The sequence below is a fragment of the Sceloporus occidentalis genome, unplaced genomic scaffold, assembly GCF_023333645.1.
Source record: "Sceloporus occidentalis isolate IW3139 unplaced genomic scaffold, rSceOcc1.0.p SCAF_430, whole genome shotgun sequence".
Lineage (NCBI taxonomy): Eukaryota > Metazoa > Chordata > Lepidosauria > Squamata > Phrynosomatidae > Sceloporus > Sceloporus occidentalis.
The window spans coordinates 46,995-72,393 of record NW_028317410.1 but is presented as its reverse complement, the minus strand read 5'-3'; the positions used below and the strand labels follow the sequence as shown (position 1 = coordinate 72,393).

Genomic DNA, 25,399 nt, shown 5'->3' with positions numbered 1-25,399 from the left:
AAAATATTATTCTTCACCTAAAGGCGAGTTGGCTTTACAGGCAAGGTGTTTTTCCAGGGTGACTGTGAGCTGGGTACTTCTGGTTGGTGCCCGAGTACTATTTGCACTACCCTACAAGCAGGTTATACACCCTTGATGCCATGACGAGCTGGGGTGAGTAGTGTTGAAAGTAAATTAGTATTTCGATCCCTATATAATGTGTGTGGGAAAACAGAGTATTTAGTTGAAGAATATGTAGAATCATGAGCTTTCAGAACCTCAGAGGTATCTTTTTTTTTTGATGGAAATATAAAAAAAATTATAAACAACGCTGGGCAGCCAAGAGTATGCAACGTGTTAGATGCTTTTTACGGGTGCCTGGGGACGAGTTAATGTCTTCAGTCCTGAATGTTTAATGAATCCTCAAAGTGACTTGCCTGAATGACTGATAACCTGATTGTATCCCATCACTAATCAATAATGCGCGGCATGGAGCGAATCAGCCCTCTGCCAGTAACATTTAAATTCCTAACGCTCCCTGTCCATTCCATAAACCAGCTTATTTAATTTCCACGGTCCCGAAAGTGCTGTTGGCTGTTAAGGAGTGCCGGGCCAGCGTTATTGTGTCTATCATGGCATTCAAGCAGTAAACCTGTAGAGGGAAGACAGACCAGTGATGTATTTTTACCTGACACATGGAAGCACCCCAGCCACCCCCTCGCCGCTTACCTCTGCAGCCCCTCTCCTCCATGCTGAGTGCAGGAATGTGATGTCAGCACCAAAGGAGATCTCTGATAAATATAGAGCATTTTATTTATGCAGCATTCAATGTGGCCACTAGAGCTGTGCATGCCATTAATGCAACCATTAGAATCTTAAGTGTGACAGTTAGAGCCTCGCATGCAGCTGTTGAAGGCTTTAATCTGACAGAGCCATACATGCAGCCATCAGAGCATTTAATGGGGCCACTAGGGCCCTGCATGCAGCTGTTAGAGACTTTAATGTCACAGTTAGAGCCTCACATGCAGCAGTTAGAGCCATACATGTGGCCTTCAGGGCCTGTAAGGCGGCAGTTAGAGCCGTGCATGCAGCATTCAGAGCATTTAATGCAGTCGCTGGAGCCATGCATGCAGCATTCAGAGCCCTTAATGCAGCCATTGGAGCCGTGCATGCAGGCATATTATATTTAAGGGCCTTGTATGAGCGTCATTTGATTCAGAGCTCTGTGGAAGCGCATGTGAAGTGAGTGCAGAAAATAACCTCCCCATACACTGGGGGCTTTCTGCCGATCGCCACAGCGTGGTGTGTCACGGGCCAGAGCCGCCATTTACAAAGAAACCACAACCGATTCAGCGGGTTCTAAGTATAAAGCCAAATACGCTTATATCCAACACCTCACCCAGAATAGCACCCCAAAGTCTTAATATGGCTAACTTGGGGCCGTTACCCCCAGAGATTCAGTTGCCAGTGTTTTTTCTGCATCCACGCACACTCGCTAACCTGAATGCTTGCTCACATTATAAATAAACTTTGATAATGAAGACTTTACGAGAGGGAATGCGTGTTGCTTCGAGTTAATACTCTGCTATTTGTCGGGTATTCTGGCTTCTTTGGTAAATGAGCTCATCAGACATTAATCTGCCAGCGAAAGGCGATCGCTCATCACGCAGGGGAAATCATCGTATGGATAGAAGCTTCGGTGGACGTGAATTGTAATGAGAGAGATAACCTTGCAGAGTTTACCCGGTGGTTGGCTGGAATAACTCGGACTCGTGTGCCCGGTGAAAGTTATGTTCTCATTGTGTACGTCTCGAGGTACTCGTCCCAGCGGTTCTTAGACTTGACCTCATTTTAGGGGGTTTAGCAGGGGTGGGCATGGGTCACCAGGCTGTGCGCCGTCATGTGGCGCAGTTTAATGTCCCTGTAAAACAAGTTCAGTTGTACCCCGTCTGCCCCTGTCCGTGTCAAATACATTCTGGTAAATCTCATAACCTAGCCATGAGGTAGGAGGTAGGTTTTGCTTCTCATGCGCAGCTCGGCTCTCATCCCTAAGCCCTTTCTCTTATTAGTATTTCCCACTCTTGAACACAAACCCAGTCTATGGCTTTCAGAAATGGTACAGGTAATGTACTCCGTGTGTGTGACCATTCGATGGACAGCGAAAGAAAACCCAAGTCACTTGTTACAGAAGAAACTGGATACTGTGAGAATAAATGACATTTATTTTGTTACCAAATTCCTACTATATTTAACAGCTTCCGAATGTCATAAACATGGTATCAGAGCAGGCCCAGGGGTGGCTGTTTGGCGTTATGTGACTGTCAGCAGCCAAATGAAAAAAAGGGAAAATAATGAAGAATAAATCCAAAATTAGATATTTCTGAGAAAAGTCTGTTTGCACAAATAACCTTTTCAGAGTAAAATGCTCTCATGAGTCATACTCTTAATGCCTGAATCCGACGCATTGAGAAGATGTTGAATCCCCAAATATCCTTGTAGAGCCAAGAACAGTGATTTGTACGAGGCGGTGTTTCCTCCATGGATCGGATCGGCGGTGCGCGCCATTACATCTCAATCATTTTCAGGCTTTGGCTAACCACGGCCGAATAACTGAGCAGCTGAGAACTGAGAGTATGTTGGCCCTGGAGGAAAAGCTACTTTACCAGATGAAGCATAAACCACCCTGTGAGAGTTGACCAAATTACATGAGAATGGCAAGAATAATGAGGAATTACATATTAAATGACAGTTGGTGCTCAGCTGAACTGGAAGCCCACAATATTAGCACAAAACATAAGTGTTTTAAGCAAACTCCTGATTAATCCACTCCAGACGGGGAAGAACGAGAGGAGAAGGCAGCGATTAAACACTTAATAGTAATGAATCAACTGGTTTCACGCCGAGAGTCTAGAGGAAACTCTACAGCAGCCATTCTGTATCCGAAATAAGATCAGGGATTCGACGAGACTGGAGTAGTCGAGATCTGAAAAACAAAAATATGGCGATGATAGGATTATTATTATTTTAGAAAGGGCTGATATATTATAAACTGATTATTGCCCACAGGAGATCTAGAGACACAAGCAGAAAGTATAGCCTGGGAGTTCGGGGTCACCGCAGTTACGGCCCTGCTCTGGTTGGACAGATTTAAAGTCTATTAACAAATTTTAATTTTAACTTACAAACTCATCGGGTTTTCCTGTTCCGTTTCACCTGTTATCAGTAAAGACTAAATGGAATAGACGGTAAAATGACCGCTGTAACTGTATGTACGACGTGTGTTGCGTGCCTGGCAGACGCCCTCACGCCAGCTCCTAAGAATGAGCTTACATCATGTTACATTTTTATGGCGCCAACAGATTCCGTAGCGCTGTTACAATCAGAGGAATAAATGAAGATCACAAACTGGAACAAAAGAAGAGAAGAGGGCCTCGCTCCTGGGAGCTTACAATCTAGTCGGTGGGTGAGGGGGAAGAGAAAAAATAGAAGAGGATGGCTTGGATGGGGATGAGCTGATCGGATCCGGATGATCTGTAGAGTTTGTTGGTCGTTCGGGTGGCTTGATTAGGATGATTCCATGGGGAGAAGGTGTTGCAGTTTCTATCCAGTAATTAAACTGGAGTTAACCAGTCTACCTCTTATCTGTCCACATGGGATGAGGCCACTGCAGCTACTGCATGTACTGATTCTGCTGGGTCCAATGCCTTCCCCTCTGGCACAGGCAGGGTTAAAACAGCACCGGTTCAGGTGCCGGACTCATTTTGATTTCCCCCCTGGCACAGACCCAGCTCCAAACTGCCAATAAATGTTTTTCTAACCTCTTTGCTGGCCCTGAGCACCAAGCAGCCTAATCCTTATTTAATGACTGCACTGACTTCCAAAGTATTCCCCAAAACACGGAGTCCAGGTACCTGCCTGCTGTCTTAATACACCATCAATGACGTCGTTAAGATAACAGCTCTGGAGCCAACGTATGCAGGACCCCAAGAAAGGTCAACCCCAAACGAGATTAATGGTAGACCTCGTCCAAGATCCCGGCGAGAGCTGCATGAGCCGCCAGTCAGACTCCCAGACTTTGTAACACATTGAAAACACGGGACGACTTACACGACTATAGCCCCTTCGACCTTCTCCGCAGGTATCTGTCTTCCGCTGCTCTACCTGAAGAAGAAAGAGATGGAGTTGGGTTACGGGGTCGGTAACGGCTGATACACTGAAGTCACGGCCCAATCATTTTATAAAAAAGAGCTTCTTTAACTCTTCAGAAAATTAATTGTCGACATTTAGCAATTTCAAAGTCTCCTTTGTAACCTTCAGCTTTTTTGGCATTGGCGCAACCTCTGTGGTGTTAGCCGGATCCCCCTGCCGCCTGCGCAGCCCGCTTGCAGCAGGAGATTAAACACTGAGGTTATTTCATGCAACAGGCAGGTGTCAGGTGACTTCAGCTCCTCAAACACGCGTCTCGCTGTCAAAAGAACGTGTCAAGTTAAACAGAACGGCCCAAGAACTGGCGCAAGAACAAGAGAAATAGATCACAGGAGAAAGGCGCGCAGCATGCGGGGACCGGTAACGGCTCGCAGAGATGGCCACGTCCAGGATCACGCCGACGTTTCGGATTAAAGCAAAGTTTCCATTTTGGGATGATATCCAGGCCACGCTTCCCATGTCCAAAGCTAATATTAATATGCTGCATGCTCACTGAATGATGTCAAAGTATAAGTCTAGATTTAGGTCGATGCAGCCGTTCCTGCATTTATCTGTTAATGGGTGGGGGGAACTAAGCCAATTCTGTCCCCTGATGCTTCATTAGATCTGGGGGTTAGATTCCTGCGATCTGTTACCCCCTGCAGCCAGAGGGAGAGGCGGAAAAAAAGGCCAGAGAGTCGGCCTCCCCGTTCCTGGTGAGCTGTGACGGATCTTCTTCAGGCCGAAGTGTCCCATTCGCAGAAAAGAGGACGTTCCTTTTACGTTCTGGCGCAAAAACAGCACAGAGGAGCGAGTGTGAGCCGCAGGGTTCGTAATGACCCCGCTGCCCTATGCCCACCTAATCTTTGCCTCTACAGCTCCCAGACCCATCCTTTTCCCAGAGATATTAACTCAACTCTAACCCTAATCACTTTCTGAAAATAAAGAAACAAGCGCCCAGAACGCATCCGTTAGCGATTCACATTAACAGCAGAGAGCGGAACTTTCACGTTATCAGAACATTAAGCAATGGCGCCCCCTGGCGTTACTCTTATGGAAAACCAAGTGCCATTAACACCAATTTCAGGATGTATTAAGGTTCACCCTGTAAACCCACCTACCTCAGTCATGGCTTCCTCAATATGCATGAGCTCTTCATAACGATCCCTGGCCTCTCGTAACGGCAGAACCATGACATCCTCCAGCTGAGGGAAGAGCTGAGAGATAACAGTCCTGTCACTTACACAAATCAATCAGTTTATAATATTCATTTCAATGCCATAGCTGTCGGCTATGGAGCCTGGGTGCACTAATCTGCTCTCAGATATGGAGCCTGGGTATAATAATCTGATCTATTATGTAACCAGGTCATGTAATAATTAGCTTTTGGCTATGAAATCTAGATGTAATTATCTTCTCTTGGCTAAGGAGCCTGGATGTATTGATCTCTCCGCTATGAAGCGTGGATCTTTAATCCTAAATGTAGGGATCTGCTCTCGGCTATACATCCTGTGTGTAGGGATCTGCTCTCGGCTATACATCCTGTGTGTAGGGATCTGCTCTCGGCTATACATCCTGTGTGTAGGGATCTGCTCTCGGCTATGAATCCTGGGTGTAATAATATGTTCCTCAGTTGCAGAGTGTTGATCAGGTACCTAAAACCTTGACCAATGAGTCCTGGAGTTGACATATGGTCTGGACGTGAACACCACAGTCATAATTTTACTCCCAGATCCTGGTGTTACCTCCATACCTTCATAACAGACTCAAACATTGGAATTAAGACAAACTTGATGAATCCGATCTGTGCTTTGGGCTTTGTCACCGTATCACGGTCCATGAATGGAGTAACAGGAAGACCTTCTGACTTTTCACGGTCACTCTGGAGAGACAAACCAGGAGATGTCTTCATTTCTGGAATATATCTGCACTTAACAGGATGTGTTCTGGGGCCTTGAGGTGGGGTGTCTGTGCCATTTGCACACAGCAGAATTAGGCATTAACATGCCCGGGATGGGGAGAAGCACCAAGTAACAATGATGGTCATTATCTCAAACAAAAAGGTTTCTTCAGGAACAAGATAGAGAAGTCCAACCTCAGGAGCTGTACCAAGACAAGTGTCACGTGTCCCCGAAATCAGAGCAGAAAGTCACCTGCATGAAGTACTCCTCCAGCAAACAGTCCACCCACGGCTCTGCCACCTTCATGGGGCGAACCTCATTGGAGATATCACAGCATTTAATGAGGACCATCTGCAGCTGCAGGCAAAGGATATCGTCTCAGCCGCAATATTCACATATCTATACATGAAGATCCAGTTGCATATAGACAGGTCCTCAGCCTCACAAAGGATACATTTACAAAACTCTGAAAAATGAAATACCTTTTTATATTGGAAAATATCTACCTTTACATATAGAGGTTAATTTGATGGAATTTGTAGATAATCGGTAGCCTAAAGACAACAGAATCTATGTTAAAATGTATACTCACAACTTTCACATGTTCCTCGTTCCCGAAATCAAAGCTGGGAAGGAAGCGCTTAAAAGACTCCAAAATGTCACCATGACGTGCCATGTCTGTCGCCAGAATCAGGCGAATGATTGACTGCGGGGTAAAAGGAGGTGACGTATTTACTGGAATCTTTATAATCCACAATAATCTTAAAAATAGACATATAAAAAAAAATGACGTGAAGACCGTCAGGGTTTGGACTATCCTTGTGAACCAACAAAACGTCATCCATGGCCTCAAACCAAGATAATGATCTCTGAGATGCCTTACAGGCCCAGACATGTTCATTGTGACTGACGTGGTAAACTCGGCAGAGGCCCACACACTTTTCCTGATCCTAACCTTCGCTCTGATCCTCACCCTCATCACCATCCCCTTCCTCACCCTCATCACCATCTCTTCCTCACCCTCATCTCAATCCTCTTCCTCATCTCGATCCTGTTCCTCACCCTCATCTCGATCCTCTTCCTCTCCCTCATCATCATCATCTTCTTCCTGATCCTTACCATCATCCCAATCCTCATCATTATCCTCCCTTGTTGTGAACCTCGTCCTGATCCTCACTCTGACTCTCGTCTTGACCCTCCTGTCTGTCACTGTCTCGCTCTGTCCGTGGCCCTCGCCTCACACACACACACACACACCTGTCTCATCTGTTTGAAGAGCTCTTGGCTGATGTTGGAAAAGATGTTGTTTTCAGGCTGAGCGAGGATCTGGAAGGCTACGGCGCAGTGGTGATTCTCCAGTGGGGAGATGTCGTTGTATCGGATGGCGAGCTCCGTGTGTGCGTTGATTTGATAGCTGGAGAATGATGACCCATAGGGTGGAAATTCGGTTATCACCTGTTTCTGTGCAATGAACATTTTCTTATCCAGGCCGGGGGTGTCCGACTCGGGCCTACGGAACCTTATAAGTTTAGCCTTTTCTATATTTCCATTCTCCCTGTTACTGTTTGATAAGATTCCAGCTACAAATGTTTTTTACACGTGCCAGTACGTAGTAATCCTTTTTCATGTACACTTGTGATACGGAGGGTACGTAGCGCATGTTTTGGGGTCCTCTGGAAATATAATAAACTACACGAAAAGACTGATAAGAGGAGACCGCGGTGGTTGATCTCATTTACCTAAAATTCCTGCAAGGATCATCATCGACTTTTCTCTGTTTAGTTTGTCAGCAGAAACATTCTGGTGGTTGCTATGGAGATAAGACCCCTTTGCATTCGAATAATTTTTTTTAGACATATAAGCCCTTTGAGGGTTGCTAATGTATGTTCTGTGTTTAACCCATTGTGTGGCACCGGAGCAAATAATATTGATTAGCGCTGAAAAGCATCCTTCCGGCGTGTTCCACGGAAATTGCCTTTTTTGCAGTTACAGCAGGTTTATTTATTTATTAACGTTGTTAATATTTTCTTCAGCGACTACTCACGTGTTGTTAAATCCAGGATGGTCCAAATCGTGACATATGGCCGCCGTCATGAGAACACCCAGTTCAGTTGGGGTCATCCGTTGCTGCGCAGGATGAAAGGGAAAAGGTTTAACTCTCTGATAACCAGAGGGCAAGGCAATGGGGATCATTCAAAGGTTTTCCTCAAAACCCAGTCCAAAAATGGCAGGCGGATACAGCTCTAGCCTGAATAAAATACTGGGGGTAAATGTGGTGGGTATAAGGGTGGGCTGTCAGTGTCTTCTTTCCCTTCATGGCACTCCTAGGAAGCTTCCTTCTAGGCCAGCGGCTAAAAGCCCAGCCCTGCCTTGTTCGCCATGGAAAGGGAATTCCGGCGGCTAGCAGGGGAGAGGCACAATGGTTGGTGATGCGTTCGTTAATAATTTACTCCAGACATTATAATCACAAATAAAAACTGGGGATGCAGCATTCATAGCGCAGCCCCAGCAACATTCACAGGAGAATGAACTATAATTTGTACTACAGTGACCTCATTTATGTTTCATCGCCTTCTAAAACTTATCCCCCCAAATACCAGGGACGGGAACTGTGCCACCGACCCAGTCAATGACCAATCACGAGTTACATCTGAGCTGGACATGGCTGATTGAGCGATCCACAACGGGTGGGTTCCGGGTACCTGGAGGTCACAGAGGTGGATAATCCCGTACATCATTTGCGTGACGCAGAAACAGTGGCGGAAGTTATGGAAGGGGTTTGTGCGGTAATTCTCCTGAATGCTCAGCTGGAAAAATAAAAAGACAACATGTAAACACGGAACAGCGACATTCGCTATACCAGTCACAGACGTGTCCACTGTGGAGGCAAATCCTGGCTCTAAAAGCATCAGGAGCATGTGAAACCCAGCCGCAGAGCGAAGGAGTGCGGGTATGGAGCAGCAGACACTTTGTGATGATTAGTACTCACCAGCCAGCGCTTCAGAGTGATGGGATTCATGTTAAACTCATGAACCAGACCAAGGTCGTGATACATAAACTCCAGACAGCTCAGCATCTGCAACCATCCAGAAATCACAATAATTGGGTCACATCATGTAAAACGGATATGGCGAAAGTCTGCGTGTTTAGGAAATCCCGGGAAGCTCTACATTCTCTGGTGATATGAATGAAATAATCTAACTAAATGCTCCCGGCATAGAAGGAGCCGAACCAAAGCAAGGGGAATGGCGCCAATTTATTCCATGTGCCCAAATTCCCATCTCAGCCATTGCGCTGTATTCACATATTCCCCTTAGTCTGCGTACTACGGGTTCTGGTGGATAATCAACAGAGACCCCCCACACCTCCCGAGACTTCACACACTACAGACAGTAATCAGAGACCCACCTCGTTATGCTCCCAGTGCCACACGTCAAACGTGGGTTTCTTTAAAGCTTCCACAGTCTCAGACGATAAGGTGTACTGCGGAAACGCGATAAAAACATCCAGGGAGTCCGACATTAAAGGAAATTATAAAAGATCTTTGAATTACGTTCTTCAAAGACAAAATTCTAGACTTTTCTGTAGTATCAGAAACTACGTTAGCGAGGGCCGGCTCAGCCCTTCCTAATACACAGTGAATAGAGTTTGGTGAGTAAACCACGTGAGAGGCACCTATGCCCCGCTTCAGTTATCGCTGGGCGTGCTGCGCCGCAGAGCTTTACCTTGGGATAGGTGGGAACATCCCTCCGTGGGTTCAGTTTTACAACGTCCCCTATGTAGTAATATTTACACGGACAGGTCAATCTATAATTAAAAGGAAAGTTAATAAAATTAGCAAATATTTTCACTACCGGGCAGTAAAACCCAGGAGCCGCCGACCGGCGAGTGTCTCACCTGTTACTGTTCTTCTCCATCTCGTCTCGCAGCCTCTTCAGGTCACTCCTGCATCTCTCAATATCCAGCAGCTTCAAACCTTCAGCTAAAATACAGGAGAACCAGCTGAAATCACTCCCTGCTGGCCCTGGTTCCATAAGGAATCTAATTATTTAGTAGAATTATTTCAAATTTTATTCAATGAAAATTTCCCCAAAGTTTTCATAAACTTTGCACCGAATGAGTGAAAAATAAGTTTCTGTTTACATGAACTTGAATGTTAAAGCTAAAACTGCATTTCTATGTTCTGATGCATGTTGGATTGCATTTTATTGCATGCGGATCTGTGTACAGAATGAGACTTCTGTGTTGTTTAGCTCCTCCCCGGCCGCCTCTGCTGAAAGCAGGAAGCATCTGTGTGTACACTTCCTGCACATGCTCAGTAGCACTGCCAATGAAGTCACTGAGGCTGCAGCCAAACCGTCAGATCCTGGCCTCGCTAGACATGCGCTGCTTTTAGTGGAGATTAAAAAACAGAACAGAAAACTCATAGAATAACTAAGGAATGCTTGCACCTGTTTGCATGCAGTAAAATGCAGTGGGAAAAAAAAGACTCCTGAATGCGTTTATCCCCAAGAGTTGGGGATAAAACTCACCTTCTACACGTCTTTCCAGCGCTGTCATCCTGTCTGTGAGGTCTCGCTTCAGCTCACTGACTCTCATGGTTCTGGGTAGAAAGATATATGGGTAGAAGATATAATCAGAGGTACCAAGAACCCCACAGGATAATCAGATGTACCCGAAATACAGCAGGATAGTAAGATGTACCCGGAACCCCACAGGATAATCAGATGTACCCGAAATACAGCAGGATAGTAAGATGTACCCGGAACCCCACAGGATAATCAGATGTACCCGAAATACAGCAGGATAATGAGATATACCCGGAACCCCACAGGATTTTTTTTTTAAAATCTACAGAATATTCTTTAAAATCCCGAAATACAGCAGGATAGTTAGATGTACCCGGAACCCCACAGGATAATCAGATGTACCCGAAATACAGCAGGATAGTTAGATGTACCCAGAACTCCACAGGATAATCAGATGTACCCGAAATACAGCAGGATAATGAGATATACCCGGAACCCCACAGGATTTTTTTTTTTAAATCTACAGAATATTCTTTAAAATCCCGAAATACAGCAGGATAGTTAGATGTACCCGGAACCCCACAGGATAATCAGATGTACCCGAAATACAGCAGGATAATGAGATATACCCAGAACCCCACAGGATAATCAGATGTACCCGAAATACAGCAGGATAATGAGATATACCCGGAACCCCACAGGATTTTTTTTTTAAAATCTACAGAATATTCTTTAAAATCCCGAAATACAGCAGGATAGTTAGATGTACCCGGAACCCCACAGGATAATCAGATGTACCCGAAATACAGCAGGATAATGAGATATACCCAGAACCCCACAGAACAATAAGACGCACCCGGAACCCCGCAGGATAATCAAATGTATCCGGAACCCCATAGGCTAATAATACATACCTGGAAACCCGCAGGATATTCAGACTTACCTGGAAAATTCCTCAGCAACTTGGGACAGAATATTATGAAATAAATCTTCTTTGTCTGCAAATTGTAAAAGATTCACAATGTAGTAAAACTAAAATGCGAGGAGTTTGAATTCTTCTGGAATCCTGCAGGGATTTTATCCAAAACGGGGGACCTTCTAAAAAGTTCTGCCCTTGAGACTTTTCAAGAAGTAACCCTTTAATAGCTCACAGATACTATTACAATGACTCGCTAATGGCTCTAATAACGGTCCTTATGGAAAACGTGACTTGTCAGGAGGTAAGGATATTCTGAATGAAGTCACCTGTATTCAAGCAGGGATTCCAGCTGTGATATAGCAGGCATGCTCAGATATCATGAAATCAGAGGAGAATATGAAAGAGCCAGCTCCGGACTGTGTGACCCTGAGAATCTGCCCATTTGCCCCGAGACTGGGGTAAAACCCTGAGAATTTGCCCCGAGACTGGGAGTCGAGTAAAAAACCTGAGAGGTCCCTTTGTCACCCCACCGCACCCCCAGCTGCATTACCTGAATGCCGGGTAACAGACTGCGCGATCATTTGATACGGTGAACTGAAATTAGCCAATAAATGCAAATTACTCATTTCACTAATATCAGAAAAATAGTCAATTCATCTTCCGGTGTTTCTATCCTGACTTCATCTTGTAAAATGCCCTGTATAATGTATTGTTAAATTGGCGAGCCAGCCCTGTATAATGTGTAGTTAAATCAGTGCGCCGGCCCCCTGTATAATGTATAGTTAATTCGGCAAGCCAGCCCTGTATAATGTGTAGTTAAATCAGTGCGCCGGCCCCCTGTATAATGTATAGATAAATCAGTGACCGGCCCCTGTATAATGTATATTTAAATCAGTGACCGGCCCCTGTATAATGTATAGATAAATCAGCGAGCCGGACCCTGTATAATGTATAGATAAATCAGTGACCGGCCCCTGTATAATGTATAGATAAATCAGTGACCGGCCCCCTGTATAATGTATAGATAAATCAGTGACCGGCCCCTGTATAATGTATAGATAAATCAGTGACCGGCCCCTGTATAATGTATAGATAAATCAGTGACCGGCCCCCTGTACAATGTATAGATAAATCAGTGACCGGCCCCCTGTACAATGTATAGATAAATCAGTGACCGGCCCCTGTATAATGTATAGATAAATCAGTGACCGGCCCCTGTATAATGTATAGATAAATCAGCGAGCCGGACCCTGTATAATGTATAGTTAAATCAGTGACCGGCCCCCTGTATAATGTATAGATAAATCAGTGACCGGCCCCTGTATAATGTATAGATAAATCAGCGAGCCGGACCCTGTATAATGTATAGTTAAATCAGTGAGCCGGCCCCTGTATAACGCATAGTAATGTATAATGTCTGATAACAGATTTTACCTCCTTGAATTGGCCGGAATCGTCGTGTCTGTAGCAATAAATGTGCCGAACGAATCGACGAGCGTCACCGAGGTTTGTCTGGCGCCAGAAAAAAAAACGTAAAATGGTTAATATGAACTTTATTTATATATCGATATTAGCGATTGTTTGCAATAAGATATATTATTTATTAATTATTGTTATTATTTAATTATGATTTATTATATAACTATCCCGCTGCCGGGATTAACCCTTCTGGGTTGGGACAGATGTGTAAATGCATCGTTACGGTTCAGTATGTTGTAATTACATTAATAAGCAGTAATACCGTGGCAGCCCGGCGCAGGCACAGAGCAGATCTTTGATTTCTGATGAGCTGCTTTGGTGGCTGAAAGTTACCTGAAAAAAACATTAAGTAGACGGTGGCTTTACGGGTAACGCAACGGGAAGCCCACCCAAAGGTATCGCAAAGTGAATAATTATACGCTAGAACAGGACAGGTTTCGTTTAATGCAGGCTTTCTGCAGAGTGGCCCGGCCCCCGAGTCCTGCACCAGTAACAGGCGGTGTCTCAAATATTTATAAAGATACCGAGCTGCCACCCGGGTGCATGAGGGGGAAACAAAGTGTTAATGAGACGCTTTATGAATATATAGAATGAGTAAATCCCCCACCTTGTGAATGTTCCCACCGACGTCCACGTAGATGGTCTTCTGTCTGGAGTGGGATGCTGCGGACCCCATGTCCCCCCAGCACAACCCGATTTCCCCAGATAAATGATCCCAGAAACGTCCCGTTTACGCTTTTGGCAGGAACGATAAAACGATCCGAGCGTAAGCAGCGTCTGGCGGGAGGTCGGCGGCGAGGTTCGCTCCGTGGTGTCTGTGGCTTTGATCTTCCGCTATCACAGATTTAAAGGAGAGGAGATAAAGGTGAGATAATTAGCTGCCGGCGGCGCGCACCGCGGGAGGTGGGTTGTCATGGCAGTGTCTTGGTGGCTCACTCGTGGGACTCGGCTCTGTATAATGGCCCAGACTGGGCCACCGTGCCGTGGCGCCTACACCGAGGGGCGCAGCCCCTGTTTTAGGGGGGTTTACCATCCGTGTATTGGAGGCTAATTATCTCCCCCATCTCTATGTAATTACCCTTCGTATACTTGATGCGTGCAAACAAATCATAATGGTTTCTGCGCAGGGCCCACACTTCACTAGACGTGGACAGGACGGCGTCCCCCCGTTTACTCGCAACGCCACGAGCCGATATTATTTCACAGCCTTTCGTAACACTTTCTCGATGCGTCTTGTTGCTGATCTCTAGCTGGATGCCATTTAAACAGATATAAAGACGATGAATTATTACAGAAGTGGTAGATAAGTGGAACAGTCTCCCGGCAGAAGTGGTAGAGGGTAATACAGTGAAGGGATTAAACATGCATGGGATGGGGATACGGCTCCTGAAGACGAGACCAACGACTGATTAAGGTTTAGGGCTTTACGGGCAGGACGGAGCCGATGTGCCAGGAGGTTCATGGAGACTCTTGAGTTTATTAACGTTTACGCTTCACACCTAGAAGAAGATATGTGCGTTTTCCTGGAAACGCTTCCAGGTGGCAATTAGTGGGCCGGGCCCCGGGGACTCGGCCCCTGAGCTCAATCCCCAGAGGCAGAGCAATATAGAATAGGATGAGATAATCAGGGACAGGAATAGAATCCCAGCCTCGCTAATTAATTCATTAACACCACGAACTGTCCAGAGCACCGGGGAAACCACAGAACACGAGAGGGGCCCCTCGGAGCCGTAGCGCAGTACGTTCAGACTTTCATCTGCGCCCCAATATCTCTGTGTCATCAGCCCTGAGACGAAGTTTTCTTAATTAGTATTTCTATTTCTGCCCAAAGGAGGCCTGGGGCTGCTTGCTAACCAGTGGAGGTGAGGCCCAGGAGCTTGCACTCAAGTAAGGAGGAACGGCCACCAGCTACTATATATAGATTATAAATCCGCTCAGCAGTCGCTTACAGCAAATAAATACAAAAATGAGACAGTAAAATAAGGACGTTTAATGGTCACATGGGGGGGGGGGGGACGACAAATGGAATTTTTTTTTAAATCTACAGAATATTCTTTAAAATCCCTCAACATTACTCAAAAAATCAAAGAAAACTTCCAGAGTTTGTTCATTTTTTTTTTTTTAAATAGCAGCATAACGGCTGATCCTGCCAGCGGGGAGTGGAGCTTCGTCGGAGGTCACATCGTCGTAAACCTGAAATACATGGAATTCACGTGAGTTTCCCCAGAGATGGCTCAGCAGGGGGGGGGGGGGGCAATCACAGGACCCCCAAAATCCTGCGGGATCTGCAAGATTATCCACAAATGAATCAACAATGGCAGAAAATGTTAACTATCTGTCCCAGGGCGATCAATACAGCGAGCGAGACCGACCAGAAGCAGAGAATATTTGGAGGAAAAAAGCAGAATTGCCTATTCATGATCCTCCCGCCGGAAACGTCTGTATCCTCGTCTTTCATCCCATTTATTATCTCTTTTGTTTGCGCCTGAAAGGACTCATTGGAACTAAATTTAACCCATTAAATGGACAGGTCCCTTATTAACCCTTCTGTACACTGTCTGATCACATGGGGGAGGACTGAAGTGTGCGTGGGGGTCCCAAGCTGGAAGGGACGGGCCCCCCCATGTTCTGCTCCCAAAGTACAATGAAGCCATGGCTTTTAAACCCATACATCGGCATCACTATGCACCGGGCGAGAAGCCCCTGTGCGGCAGGCGGCCTCCCCCATAACCTCTTTTTATACCAAAATTCGTAACGGACATTTGAACGAAATGTTTTTAATTCACGGCTGCCCAGCTGAGGATTTCCATTGAGCCGGACGAGCAGTCAGCAAAGAGTTAAAGCAGAGAAGAGGTGGAAAGGAATGGAGTTTTAGAATTAGAGGTGGTATTAATTATGACAGAAAAGGCCGCGGGGCTTCAGAAACACAGGTTTCCATGTCGTGTTAGTGAAGGATTAATGATTATAACGCTCTGAGGGAGAGTAAACATGCGCAGGACGGGCTTATGGCTCCCCAGTCTAGGACAAGACCATCGATTGGACGGGCCGGATGGAGCTGACCTGGTGGCCGGATGGATTGCGTTGTTGGAAGTGTTATCTATTAATGGATTATTGGAGGATTAATGGAGTATTGTGTTAATAATGTGAGAAGCGGCAGCAATGGGTGAAACGCGTGGGGCTCGGAGCCCGAGGCCTGTTCTGTCCCCTGGAGAAAAGGTTTCGTAATAAAGCTTCCATTTGATTTTCCCGCCAAACTTTGCACCAGCTGAAGCACTTATACTCACGACAAACGCTTATTTGTAACAAGTTCCCTCATCCACCATTACTGGGCTTTAGGTTCAGGCTATCGCTATAAAACACACGAAGACAGATTAATACTCCGCTACGGCCGCTGCTGGAGACACGCTTAACGTGACCTCAAAGGTTTGGTCGATACGCGGTCGGGTTTCCTTATCAGTGGATTTTCTGACATCTAACGCGGGAAGCCGCCGGCCGATTCAGACACCGCGCTTTGTGGTTATCGACCGCATGCGGAATGCGACTGGGGTGCGATTTCAGAAGAAGTCATTTTATATGCATGGAGTACCCATCCCTGACCCCCCCATGGCAGTTATATGAAGCCACAGCCCCCGCCAACGCAGACTATATTACCGTACCCTCTGGCCTTCCGGAAACACGGGCACAAGCGGGTCACCTCCTTGTAAACCAATCGTGACAACAACTGGAAGAGAATAATATTCTTAACATGAAACGCATCGGGCGCAGGACACGGCCTGCCGAACAGACGCCGACGGACACGTCCTGGCCATATCCGACACTGTAAACCACCGCCAGATCCCAATCAGGAGAATCTTACCAAACATGCGCAGATATCAGCCGCTATTAACATGTAGAAGACATAATTCCAGCCTTTAGAGGACAGGACGGAGGCGAGAGACGGTCCGAGTGCAGCCCCTGAGGGTAAATCGGTGACATTTTACTAAATGAAAGACATGAAGAGAGCCAAACGTGGCATAGACTTCCTCACTAGTAATTGAACTGCGTTAGATCGCAAGCTTCTGAGACTATCATACCTGAAAGAGTCTAACGCACTCGGTTACCAATAAACGAAGCACCTCGACCGGTTTTACCAAATATTGGTCTCATTTTCTGAATCAACATAAATAAATATTCAATAAACGTACGGACCTATTGATCCCGAACCGTCGATAATGGCCGTGACTGTAGACAGCGCCCTAGCGTTCCCACGGAGAGACTCGTGAGTGCCCTGCGAGAAACGCGGAAAGGTCATCTCCGGCACAAAAACATATCCAGCAACCTCCAGCCATCACCGTAAGAGACGGCCTTACCAAATCTGCCGAGACCGCTGTGGTGATCAGTGAGTAGGGTCCATTAACCAGCATCCCGCACACGATCAGCATGGCTGCGAGAGAAGAAAGCATTCATTTCAACCCTAGAGGAAGACGCGATTCTGGATTTAAACTGGAGAGAAACGCGGGTTCTGCTTACTGATCGTGGTGGAAACCTCCGTCTGCCCGAACTGATTGTAAACAAACAGCTAAAGGAGAGAAAATCCCGTTAATGAAGAGCAGAAACGCAAAATCGAAACACAGGCCAGCCTCTTCAGAAAGATCTGGAGCTGCCCACACCTACCATGGGCGCAGTCAGGACCAACATAACCGAACATGTGATGGCGCTCGCTCCGGAATAATCCGATACGGCACCGGCCAGAATCCCTCCTATTATGAGAATTCATACCAAATAAAATCAAGATCATGTTAAGTGAACACAATTATAAAGTAAAAAGCACGGAAATCTACTCCGGCAAAAAAAAAAATAAAAAAAAAAAAATAGAAGGAATATTCAATTCTAAAAACGTTCCAAAATTTGCACTCGATATGCCCTGAATATTAAGCCGAAATAATACTAAGTAAAAGAAAATGACGAACCGAGAATGCCGCCGGCATCAAACAGCGTCGACAGATCTCCAGCCTTTTTGGGGTCAAAGTGTGCTGAAAATAAACAGAGGGGGGGAGCAAATTAAATGCGGATCAGCGAGAGTCAGGGATGGAGTTTCTGGAGAAGCGGCTGAAAATATTTACAGATCTTATCTCCTTCTCACTGCCTTCACCCCAACTGAAGACAGCAGCCATTATCTCTGAAACCTTTCCGAAATAATCCATTGAGTGATGACACCCACTGGGCTCCCAGCATTAACCTCAGCAGCGGAACCTTTCCCTGCACACACTACTCCTTTGCAGCAGTGTAACGATAATTCATGGAGCTAGTAGTTACTAAAACTGGGCTATGCAAAGAAGGACAGAGCTAGAGGCCTCGGGACTCCTAAAGGGGTCTTTAAGCAAATAATGAAAAATCACTGGACCGGTTTATATGGAGCGACTCGATCAGCCGCGTTTCTTACCAACGTTGGAAATGTAGAGAGGGAGCCAGTAAAGGAACGTGTAACTGACCAACTTGGCAAAGAGGAGACAGAGTGCAAACTCCACTACGCCCTGGGGGTAAAACAAGGTGTCAGCATATCGGCGCCACTAAACACACAAAGTTTTCCATCCACGCGGGCCGCCGAGGGCAGGACTCACGCACCGGTATCCGGAGCGCACCCAGGAAACTGATGGCTTGCGGATGCTCCCCAGCCGCGTGGCTCCCGGACTCGTCGACGCTGTCTAAAGGCTGACTCTTGAAGATGGCCTCCGTACTGTTACTCGACACCTGAATGTTGTCCAAGTCGTCCTCGACCACCTCCTGAAATCAGAATGAAAAGCCAATCAGAAAAGAAATCACGACATATGATACAATTTCAACCAACCAGCGTAAATACGAACGTTCGTCTCTGGAGATGCGCACCCGACGTCTTCCGGATCTGGAAATAAAAGGAAAGGGTTACTTTCCGTTTGATAAATATTTAAAGTGAGAGGAATGAGGGGCCGGGGAGGAATGTGGCGTGGATAGACTACATGGACAGTAGGAATTTGCCCCAAAGGCTCACACACCGAAGGAGAGCTGGAAGAACCAGCATTAAGATTCATGCGCAACGTTACTAAACGTGTCCCCACCATATTTACACCAATAAACTTACATTCGATGAGGAAGAGGAAGCAGATGACCCCGCAGGAGGCAATTATAATTCCTGGCACGATGAAGGAGAGGCCCCACGCCGACGAGACGAACGCTCCAGCAATCAGGGAGCCCAATATATTCCCGACCGCCGTGTGAGAATTCCAGATTCCCATAATAAACCCGCGTCTGTCGGGGAAACAGATCAGGACTGAAATATTTCAGGTTTAACTGCGGATTCCCGGCACCGTGCGGACGCAGACACTTACTTTCCTTTCCCAAACCAGTTTCCCATACATGCCACCACAGACGGCCATCCCGTCGTCTGGACCAAACCATTCAATATCTGCAGGGGAACGGCGGAAAGTTAGTAAATATAGTAAATAAAGACCATAACATGTAATCGCAAAGAGAGGTCCTTACCTGGAAGAGTATGAAGTACCAGAGAGAGTGAATGTCCCAGTAATACCCCAGCCCCAGAAGAGAGGTGAATAATCCACTGAGTATCATACCCCCAGACAGGTAGTACCTCAGGGGCAGGCGTTCCCCAAAGATGCCACTGAAAATGAATAGGAAGGGTTAATTCCTGTGGCACAAACCATGAAACGCCCCAGCAGCCATTTACAGGCGATTTGGAGAGGTCTCAGAACGCGTTTAGACCTCACCGGCAGCATGCGCGATACCACACTATAACGGGGCCTCAATGGGTTAATTACCGGAGGTGCTCGTGGCCAGAATTTAGCCACTTTATCTGCTTAGTTTATTAATAATGACTATTTTAAGGCTCCGGTTTCTGCTGCCCTTTAAAGCGAACGCCGTCAGTGTATTTATTAACAGAATTTATGGTGAATTTGATCCCTTTTACCTTTTGACAAAAAACGTTAACAATAGAGAATCCGGCACTCGATCCGTTTGATATTAAAGGAGCGGCAATTACCGGATTATCCGAGACAACGAGGACACGGAGCGGCCAGATACATTATAAATACTTATTGTTACAAGAATTTACCGGCGCTTGTATCTCATCGAGATCACGTGTGATGAAAACAGTCTAAAACTGTCACAACGAGGCAGAAAACGACGGTCACGTCTGGGGCAAGGAACACGTCTCACATTTACCCCTTACTAGTGAACTCCCCCCACGGCTCAGGTCTCCGGTCTGGAGTGACCTTTAAACCAACAAACACTCCGAGACCGTCTCAAGATCAGGGGTCTGGGTGCAGAGCGTTATAACCCATCGCAGTCAGAAAGGCGCCTTACAACCCAGCATTTGGGATGAATGTCTCGCCGCATTGATCAGACCCCATTATACCGGGGGGGGGGGGGGTTGGGGGCGGTGGTATTGGACCACAAGTTCTCATGCAGTTTTGCCCCATGACTCGAACATCCCACCGGAAAAAAAATGGAGAATCTGCCCCCCACAGAGCAGAAAGCCTCACTTACCTAAAAAACATCCCAATTGCGTAGGCAACCAAGAAGGAGGTGTCTAGGGCGCCAAGCAGCTCCTTGTAATTTGATTGGTCTAAAAAAGGAGCAAAAAAAACATTCACTAACCACAAAGTCGTGAAATTGGTAATTTGGCCACTTCAAGGGCAGTTTGTACCGAGGTTTGTTTTCATAAAAGGAAAGACTATTATAGAGAACAACCAACGCTATCATTTACCCCGACCAGGGCAATTTACATAAAGCTGGCGTAATGACAAAGGGCCACAAACAGAGCTTTGCCCGCGGAGCATTGTGGTGGTGGGGGGGGGTCGTTGTGGTTTGAAAAGATGTTTCATTCATATATTTATCATAACTGGACTAAGAAAAAAAAATACATAAAGATTTAAAATCCTTCCATGAGACGTTTGTTCTGAAAACTAAAAATAGAAAAGGAGAAGTTTCCAGATTCATCATTTCCCAAAAATCACAAGAACAGTCTGGAAAAAAACGGCATCATCTGGGGCGGAAAAAAATTAACCCACCGAAGTCCAGCAAACAAACGGTCTCTCCAAGTCCGAGCGAAAACTTATCGCTAATGTGATTTCTGATATGACTCAGAATGAAAGAAAAGCAATAAATTCATCGGCGGCCACCATTAATCAGGAGCCGGAACCAATAGCTGCCAACTTTCACAGCATTTACAGCCAAATAAACAGAGAAATCAGTTCATTCGCCAAACTGCAGATTGCGTCTGATTTATGGTTCAGATTAGTACTCTCAAGATTAACCCCTTCCGGGATGCAGTGCGCTACAAAGGGGTTAAAGACTCCCAGGACAGGCTGCAGAGGCACGGCTCAGACGCTTCTCGTAACGCACTTACCGAACGGCGCCCAGCTGCACCACGTCGTGTCATTACGGGAAACATTCGGCGGAGGATTCGGGAGCTCGGAGCAGTTCCGGTGGAGCTGGCTCTGAAACATAAGAGGAAACAAATAAACGGGAGCAGACCGGTACTGGATCATTCCGCAGCTCCATCACACATTATTAACCTGAATCAGGGAGCGACCAATTGGGGGGAATTATACTTCCAAACATACTTCGTATTCCATACTCCCCTATAGCAGCCGAGGCTCAAATGGAGACCCCCAGGGCCAGCAGAGGGTACGAGCCCCGACTTACGGGCGCCCAAGAATCTCCTCCACACGCCATGTTTAACACGGTTATTCCGGCAGCGAGCCGGTGCCGGGCATCAGCTTCCGGTAAGAGGAATCAAATTAATTAGAAAGGAAAGCGGCTGAATGATTTGGGAAATATTATTATTCAAATAATTCCAGTAAATGATCGGCCCAAAAATGTCCGTCCCGAGGGACAAATTACTGCACGAAACAACCAGGTACGCGCTTCGATACACACAGAAATCCACATAAGAACACGCGTGACCCGCGCATTCGGCACACGGCTCACCTTCACCACGCTGATCGGCTTCCTGGAGAGATGGTAACTCGTGTAGAACAGGAAAGTCAGAACGATGATAAATCCGCGGTACCTGGGGAGGAAAAATACCGGGACATAAACAGAAGACTTTTCTTCACCAGCTCATAACCACGACGATCCAGACCGGGGGGCACGGGGGCAGAAGTTCCTTCCAACTGCCCCCTATTTACCAGGACTTTACATCAATATCGTCGACATCCATAACGCCACTAATTTTACCAAAGTCCTGAAAATTAAATAGAAAAGTCCTCTGGGGGCAGAAACTGAACAGGGGGCAAAACAAGGGGGGGGGAGCCCCACACCACAAAGAAAGAAATCAAAAGAACAATAAAGAGGGCGCTTAATAAAAATGTTTAACGAACAGTAAGAGAGAACGTCCAGCGATTTCCACAGCCAGGCGAAGAACCGCGAGACGGAGCAGCGGAAACCGAGACGCAGGAACTGATTCAGTGAACACCGCAGGCAGGGAGATTGCGCAACCCCTCGAAACAGAACATAAAGGGCAACAAACTACCGGGGAGGCCGGGGCAATTACCGGGCAGAGTTTAACATCTTTCTCTGTGAATGGAGGTTCTATTAGTCACTGCAGTGACCCCTCTGTCCCCCCCCCCATCATGCTATATGCGGGAGCCGCCATCTTGCTGCCCCATCACAGGGTATAAATCGCCCGTCGCCTTGAGATATTTGTGATAATAGCGTTACAGTGGGACCTGCGCGGCTGGAAACAATCTCTAGCGCTAGAGGCTCACGCGCCGTCTGGCATGGCCAGGCCGGGGCAGTTGTGTAACTGGGTGGGGCATTTGGAAGACTAGTGGGTTTTATTTACCCCGTTTAATTTATAAAGCTGTTTCTATACACATTATCAGGGCTTTTAGGACTGTAGAGCCCTGTGATCCCCTCATACCCAGCAAACATTCTGAGCTTCTAGAGATAAGGCTTGTTTGTACATGCGCAGTAATATGAGTAATGGTATCAGGAATGAGAGTCACGCAGCCCGCCAGCATTAATAACCGGCAGACCATGGACCCAAGCTTCATTTTGTCCCAGCCGGGATCCGGCAACTTTACATCTTTTCAAAACAGCTCTGCTAGTGGCTCGATTGTTAGCGCTTTTGGCTAAAGATGCAAGTGCAGTGCCACCATATGAGCTGCTTGGGCACCCCTTAAAGGGACGGGGCGGAGAGACCTCTGCGTATGAGTGATGGAGATGCTTTAGAAATCCTTTTCAGTTTATTGTCGAAAACATGCAGAATTATTTTTTCACTAAAGTTGGGCACCTGATAAATCTTTTCCTTGGGGCCCCGAGAAACCCAGAGCTCTCCCCACAGAGATAAACCCATCTCCTCCATTACAGGACCACATTTCACTTGATTTGCAGGAACTGACTGACGGGTGCGCACCAAGGAGCTTGCAATCAGTCGGAAATTATACACATTCACACACAGACAGACCCAGCCAATGAGGCACATTCACACAGACAGACCCAGCGGACGGGGCACATTCACACACACAGCCAATGGGGCACATTCACACACAGACAGACCCAGCCAATGAGGCACATTCACACACACAGGCGATGGGGCACATTCACACACAGACAGACCCAGCAGACAGGGCACATTCACACACACAGGCGATGGGGCACATTCAAACACAGACAGACCCAGCCAACGGGGCACATATTAGTAGCATGAAGGGTAGCAAAGAATAAAAAGAAAGGGGTACGTGGGCAAAAGAGTTTATGGTTACAGGAATGCAGAGCTGGGGCTGATGTAAAAGAGCCCTGGGGGTTATACTTACCATCCATCTCTAGACACAGCCTGGATGAGCCTAACAGCTGGAGCCAGGGGGGATCTCATGATCACTGGGGGGTGGGTGGTTCAGGAGCTGCTGACCCTCAGTGGGTGAAGCTGAATATGGGGTAGATGCGCTGTTGCTGCCACTGTAAGGCTGGGGGGTAACTCGAGGGAGGCTAGAGGAAGATGAACTGCCAGCCACAGCCTCGCACCCCTGCCCAGGGCAGCTGCCAATATATAGTGCTGGGCATTCAACTCCTCACAATGAATGGGAATTAGAAGACACCACGTGACCAGCCCACCATGTGACCGAGAGGGCGTGGTCTGACATTTAACCCATGCATGGCACATGTGTGTCCTAATAACATTATGTACAGACTGGAAACATTGTAACCAATTCATCCAAATATTTGTTGAGTGGGAGCCTTAAGTATTCTGCCTGGAGATGCGACCATCATTCCTTCATACAGATTTAATTTAACCCTTCCTCAACTGGTACTGGAATAGTTAAGCCCCACATTCCCCCCACCAGACTCTGGAATGTAACCCCTTCCACCCCAAAGCATTATTTAGCTCAGATCACAGCTGGAATGCTGCATATATATTATTTTTTATAAATTGTTGGTGCTATATAAATATAAGATAATAATAACAAAATGTTTTTGTGCTGTACAAAGGGTAGGACAAAACATGAGGGCCCTGCTCCCTGGAGCTTACAATCTAGAGGCATATAAATGTATCATTACACAATGCAGCAGGGTGGTTGGGTCACCCCACAGTCACTGTGTATAATTTACCCCTATTTGGGGTCCCTCCGGGAGCCGTCCTGTACCTCGAAACCTGCTGGACTCCGGCTTCCTTTTCAGAGATTCCAGATGAGAAATTCTTGGAAATAAAGTATCATCTGCCCTCCAACCCGTGACATATAGAGCGTCCCGTATGGAAAAACACAAGTATATTCTTTACCTGTGGAATTTCCCGACCATGTATAATGTATAGTTAAATCAGTGAGCCGGCCCCCTGTATAATGTATAGATAAATCAGTGAGCCGGCCCCCTGTATAATGTATAGTTAAATCACTGAGCCGGCCCCTGTATAATGTATAGATAAATCACTGAGCCGGCCCCTGTATAATGTATAGATAAATCACTGAGCCGGCCCCCTATATAATGTATAGTTAAATCACTGAGCCGGCCCCTGTATAATGTATAGTTAATTCCCGGACCAGGAATGAAAAGTCCGGCCCCATGTATTGTATCGTGTGCTCGCCCCCCACACAACTATCTGAGCCAAGCTATTAACCTTCCAAATCGCTATAAATCATTATTTTTAAAACTATATTAAATTGTTCCTTTACGATAACAGAATATCTCATTATTATCATTATTATTATCATTACTATTATTAAAATCCCAGGAACCAAAAGTGTTAAAAGACCCAAGTAAGTACCTGGGAATAGACAGAATCCTAACTCCTCGGCATCGATGTGTGATGGATAAAGATGACATCAGACCCGGCAGATAATATCGGATAGAAAATTATGTGATGGGATTGGGAGTAATCAGTGCACTAAAAAAACACGGGACGCCTGAAGCCAGAATTTACTGCCACAAGTCAT

At 46.4% G+C, this 25,399-nt stretch overlaps 2 protein-coding genes across 2 annotated transcripts; both read right to left on the bottom strand.

Annotated features, from left to right (window-relative positions):
* Positions 1–538: 538 nt before the first annotated feature.
* Positions 539–11,608, bottom strand: LOC149272620 (high affinity cGMP-specific 3',5'-cyclic phosphodiesterase 9A-like). The gene is made up of 15 exons (XM_089506882.1): positions 11,538–11,608; positions 10,598–10,668; positions 9,963–10,047; positions 9,791–9,872; positions 9,474–9,548; positions 9,055–9,141; positions 8,768–8,872; positions 8,110–8,192; positions 7,323–7,479; positions 6,658–6,771; positions 6,318–6,422; positions 5,918–6,046; positions 5,286–5,381; positions 4,087–4,140; positions 539–631 (listed from the first exon to the last, which is right to left on the bottom strand). Exons 2-15 carry the CDS (start codon positions 10,662–10,664, stop codon positions 539–541), a joined length of 1,332 nt encoding a protein of 443 aa, XP_089363008.1. The 5' UTR covers positions 10,665–10,668; positions 11,538–11,608.
* Positions 11,609–13,722: 2,114 nt separating this feature from the next.
* Positions 13,723–23,844, bottom strand: LOC149272619 (glucose-6-phosphate exchanger SLC37A2-like). The gene is made up of 18 exons (XM_089506881.1): positions 23,786–23,844; positions 21,957–22,038; positions 21,373–21,463; positions 20,511–20,589; positions 19,491–19,626; positions 19,337–19,413; positions 19,090–19,256; positions 18,836–18,873; positions 18,597–18,755; positions 18,415–18,505; positions 17,942–18,004; positions 17,646–17,731; positions 17,502–17,550; positions 17,342–17,415; positions 17,181–17,259; positions 16,849–16,946; positions 16,644–16,713; positions 13,723–13,826 (listed from the first exon to the last, which is right to left on the bottom strand). Exons 1-18 carry the CDS (start codon positions 23,842–23,844, stop codon positions 13,723–13,725), a joined length of 1,602 nt encoding a protein of 533 aa, XP_089363007.1.
* Positions 23,845–25,399: the final 1,555 nt, after the last annotated feature.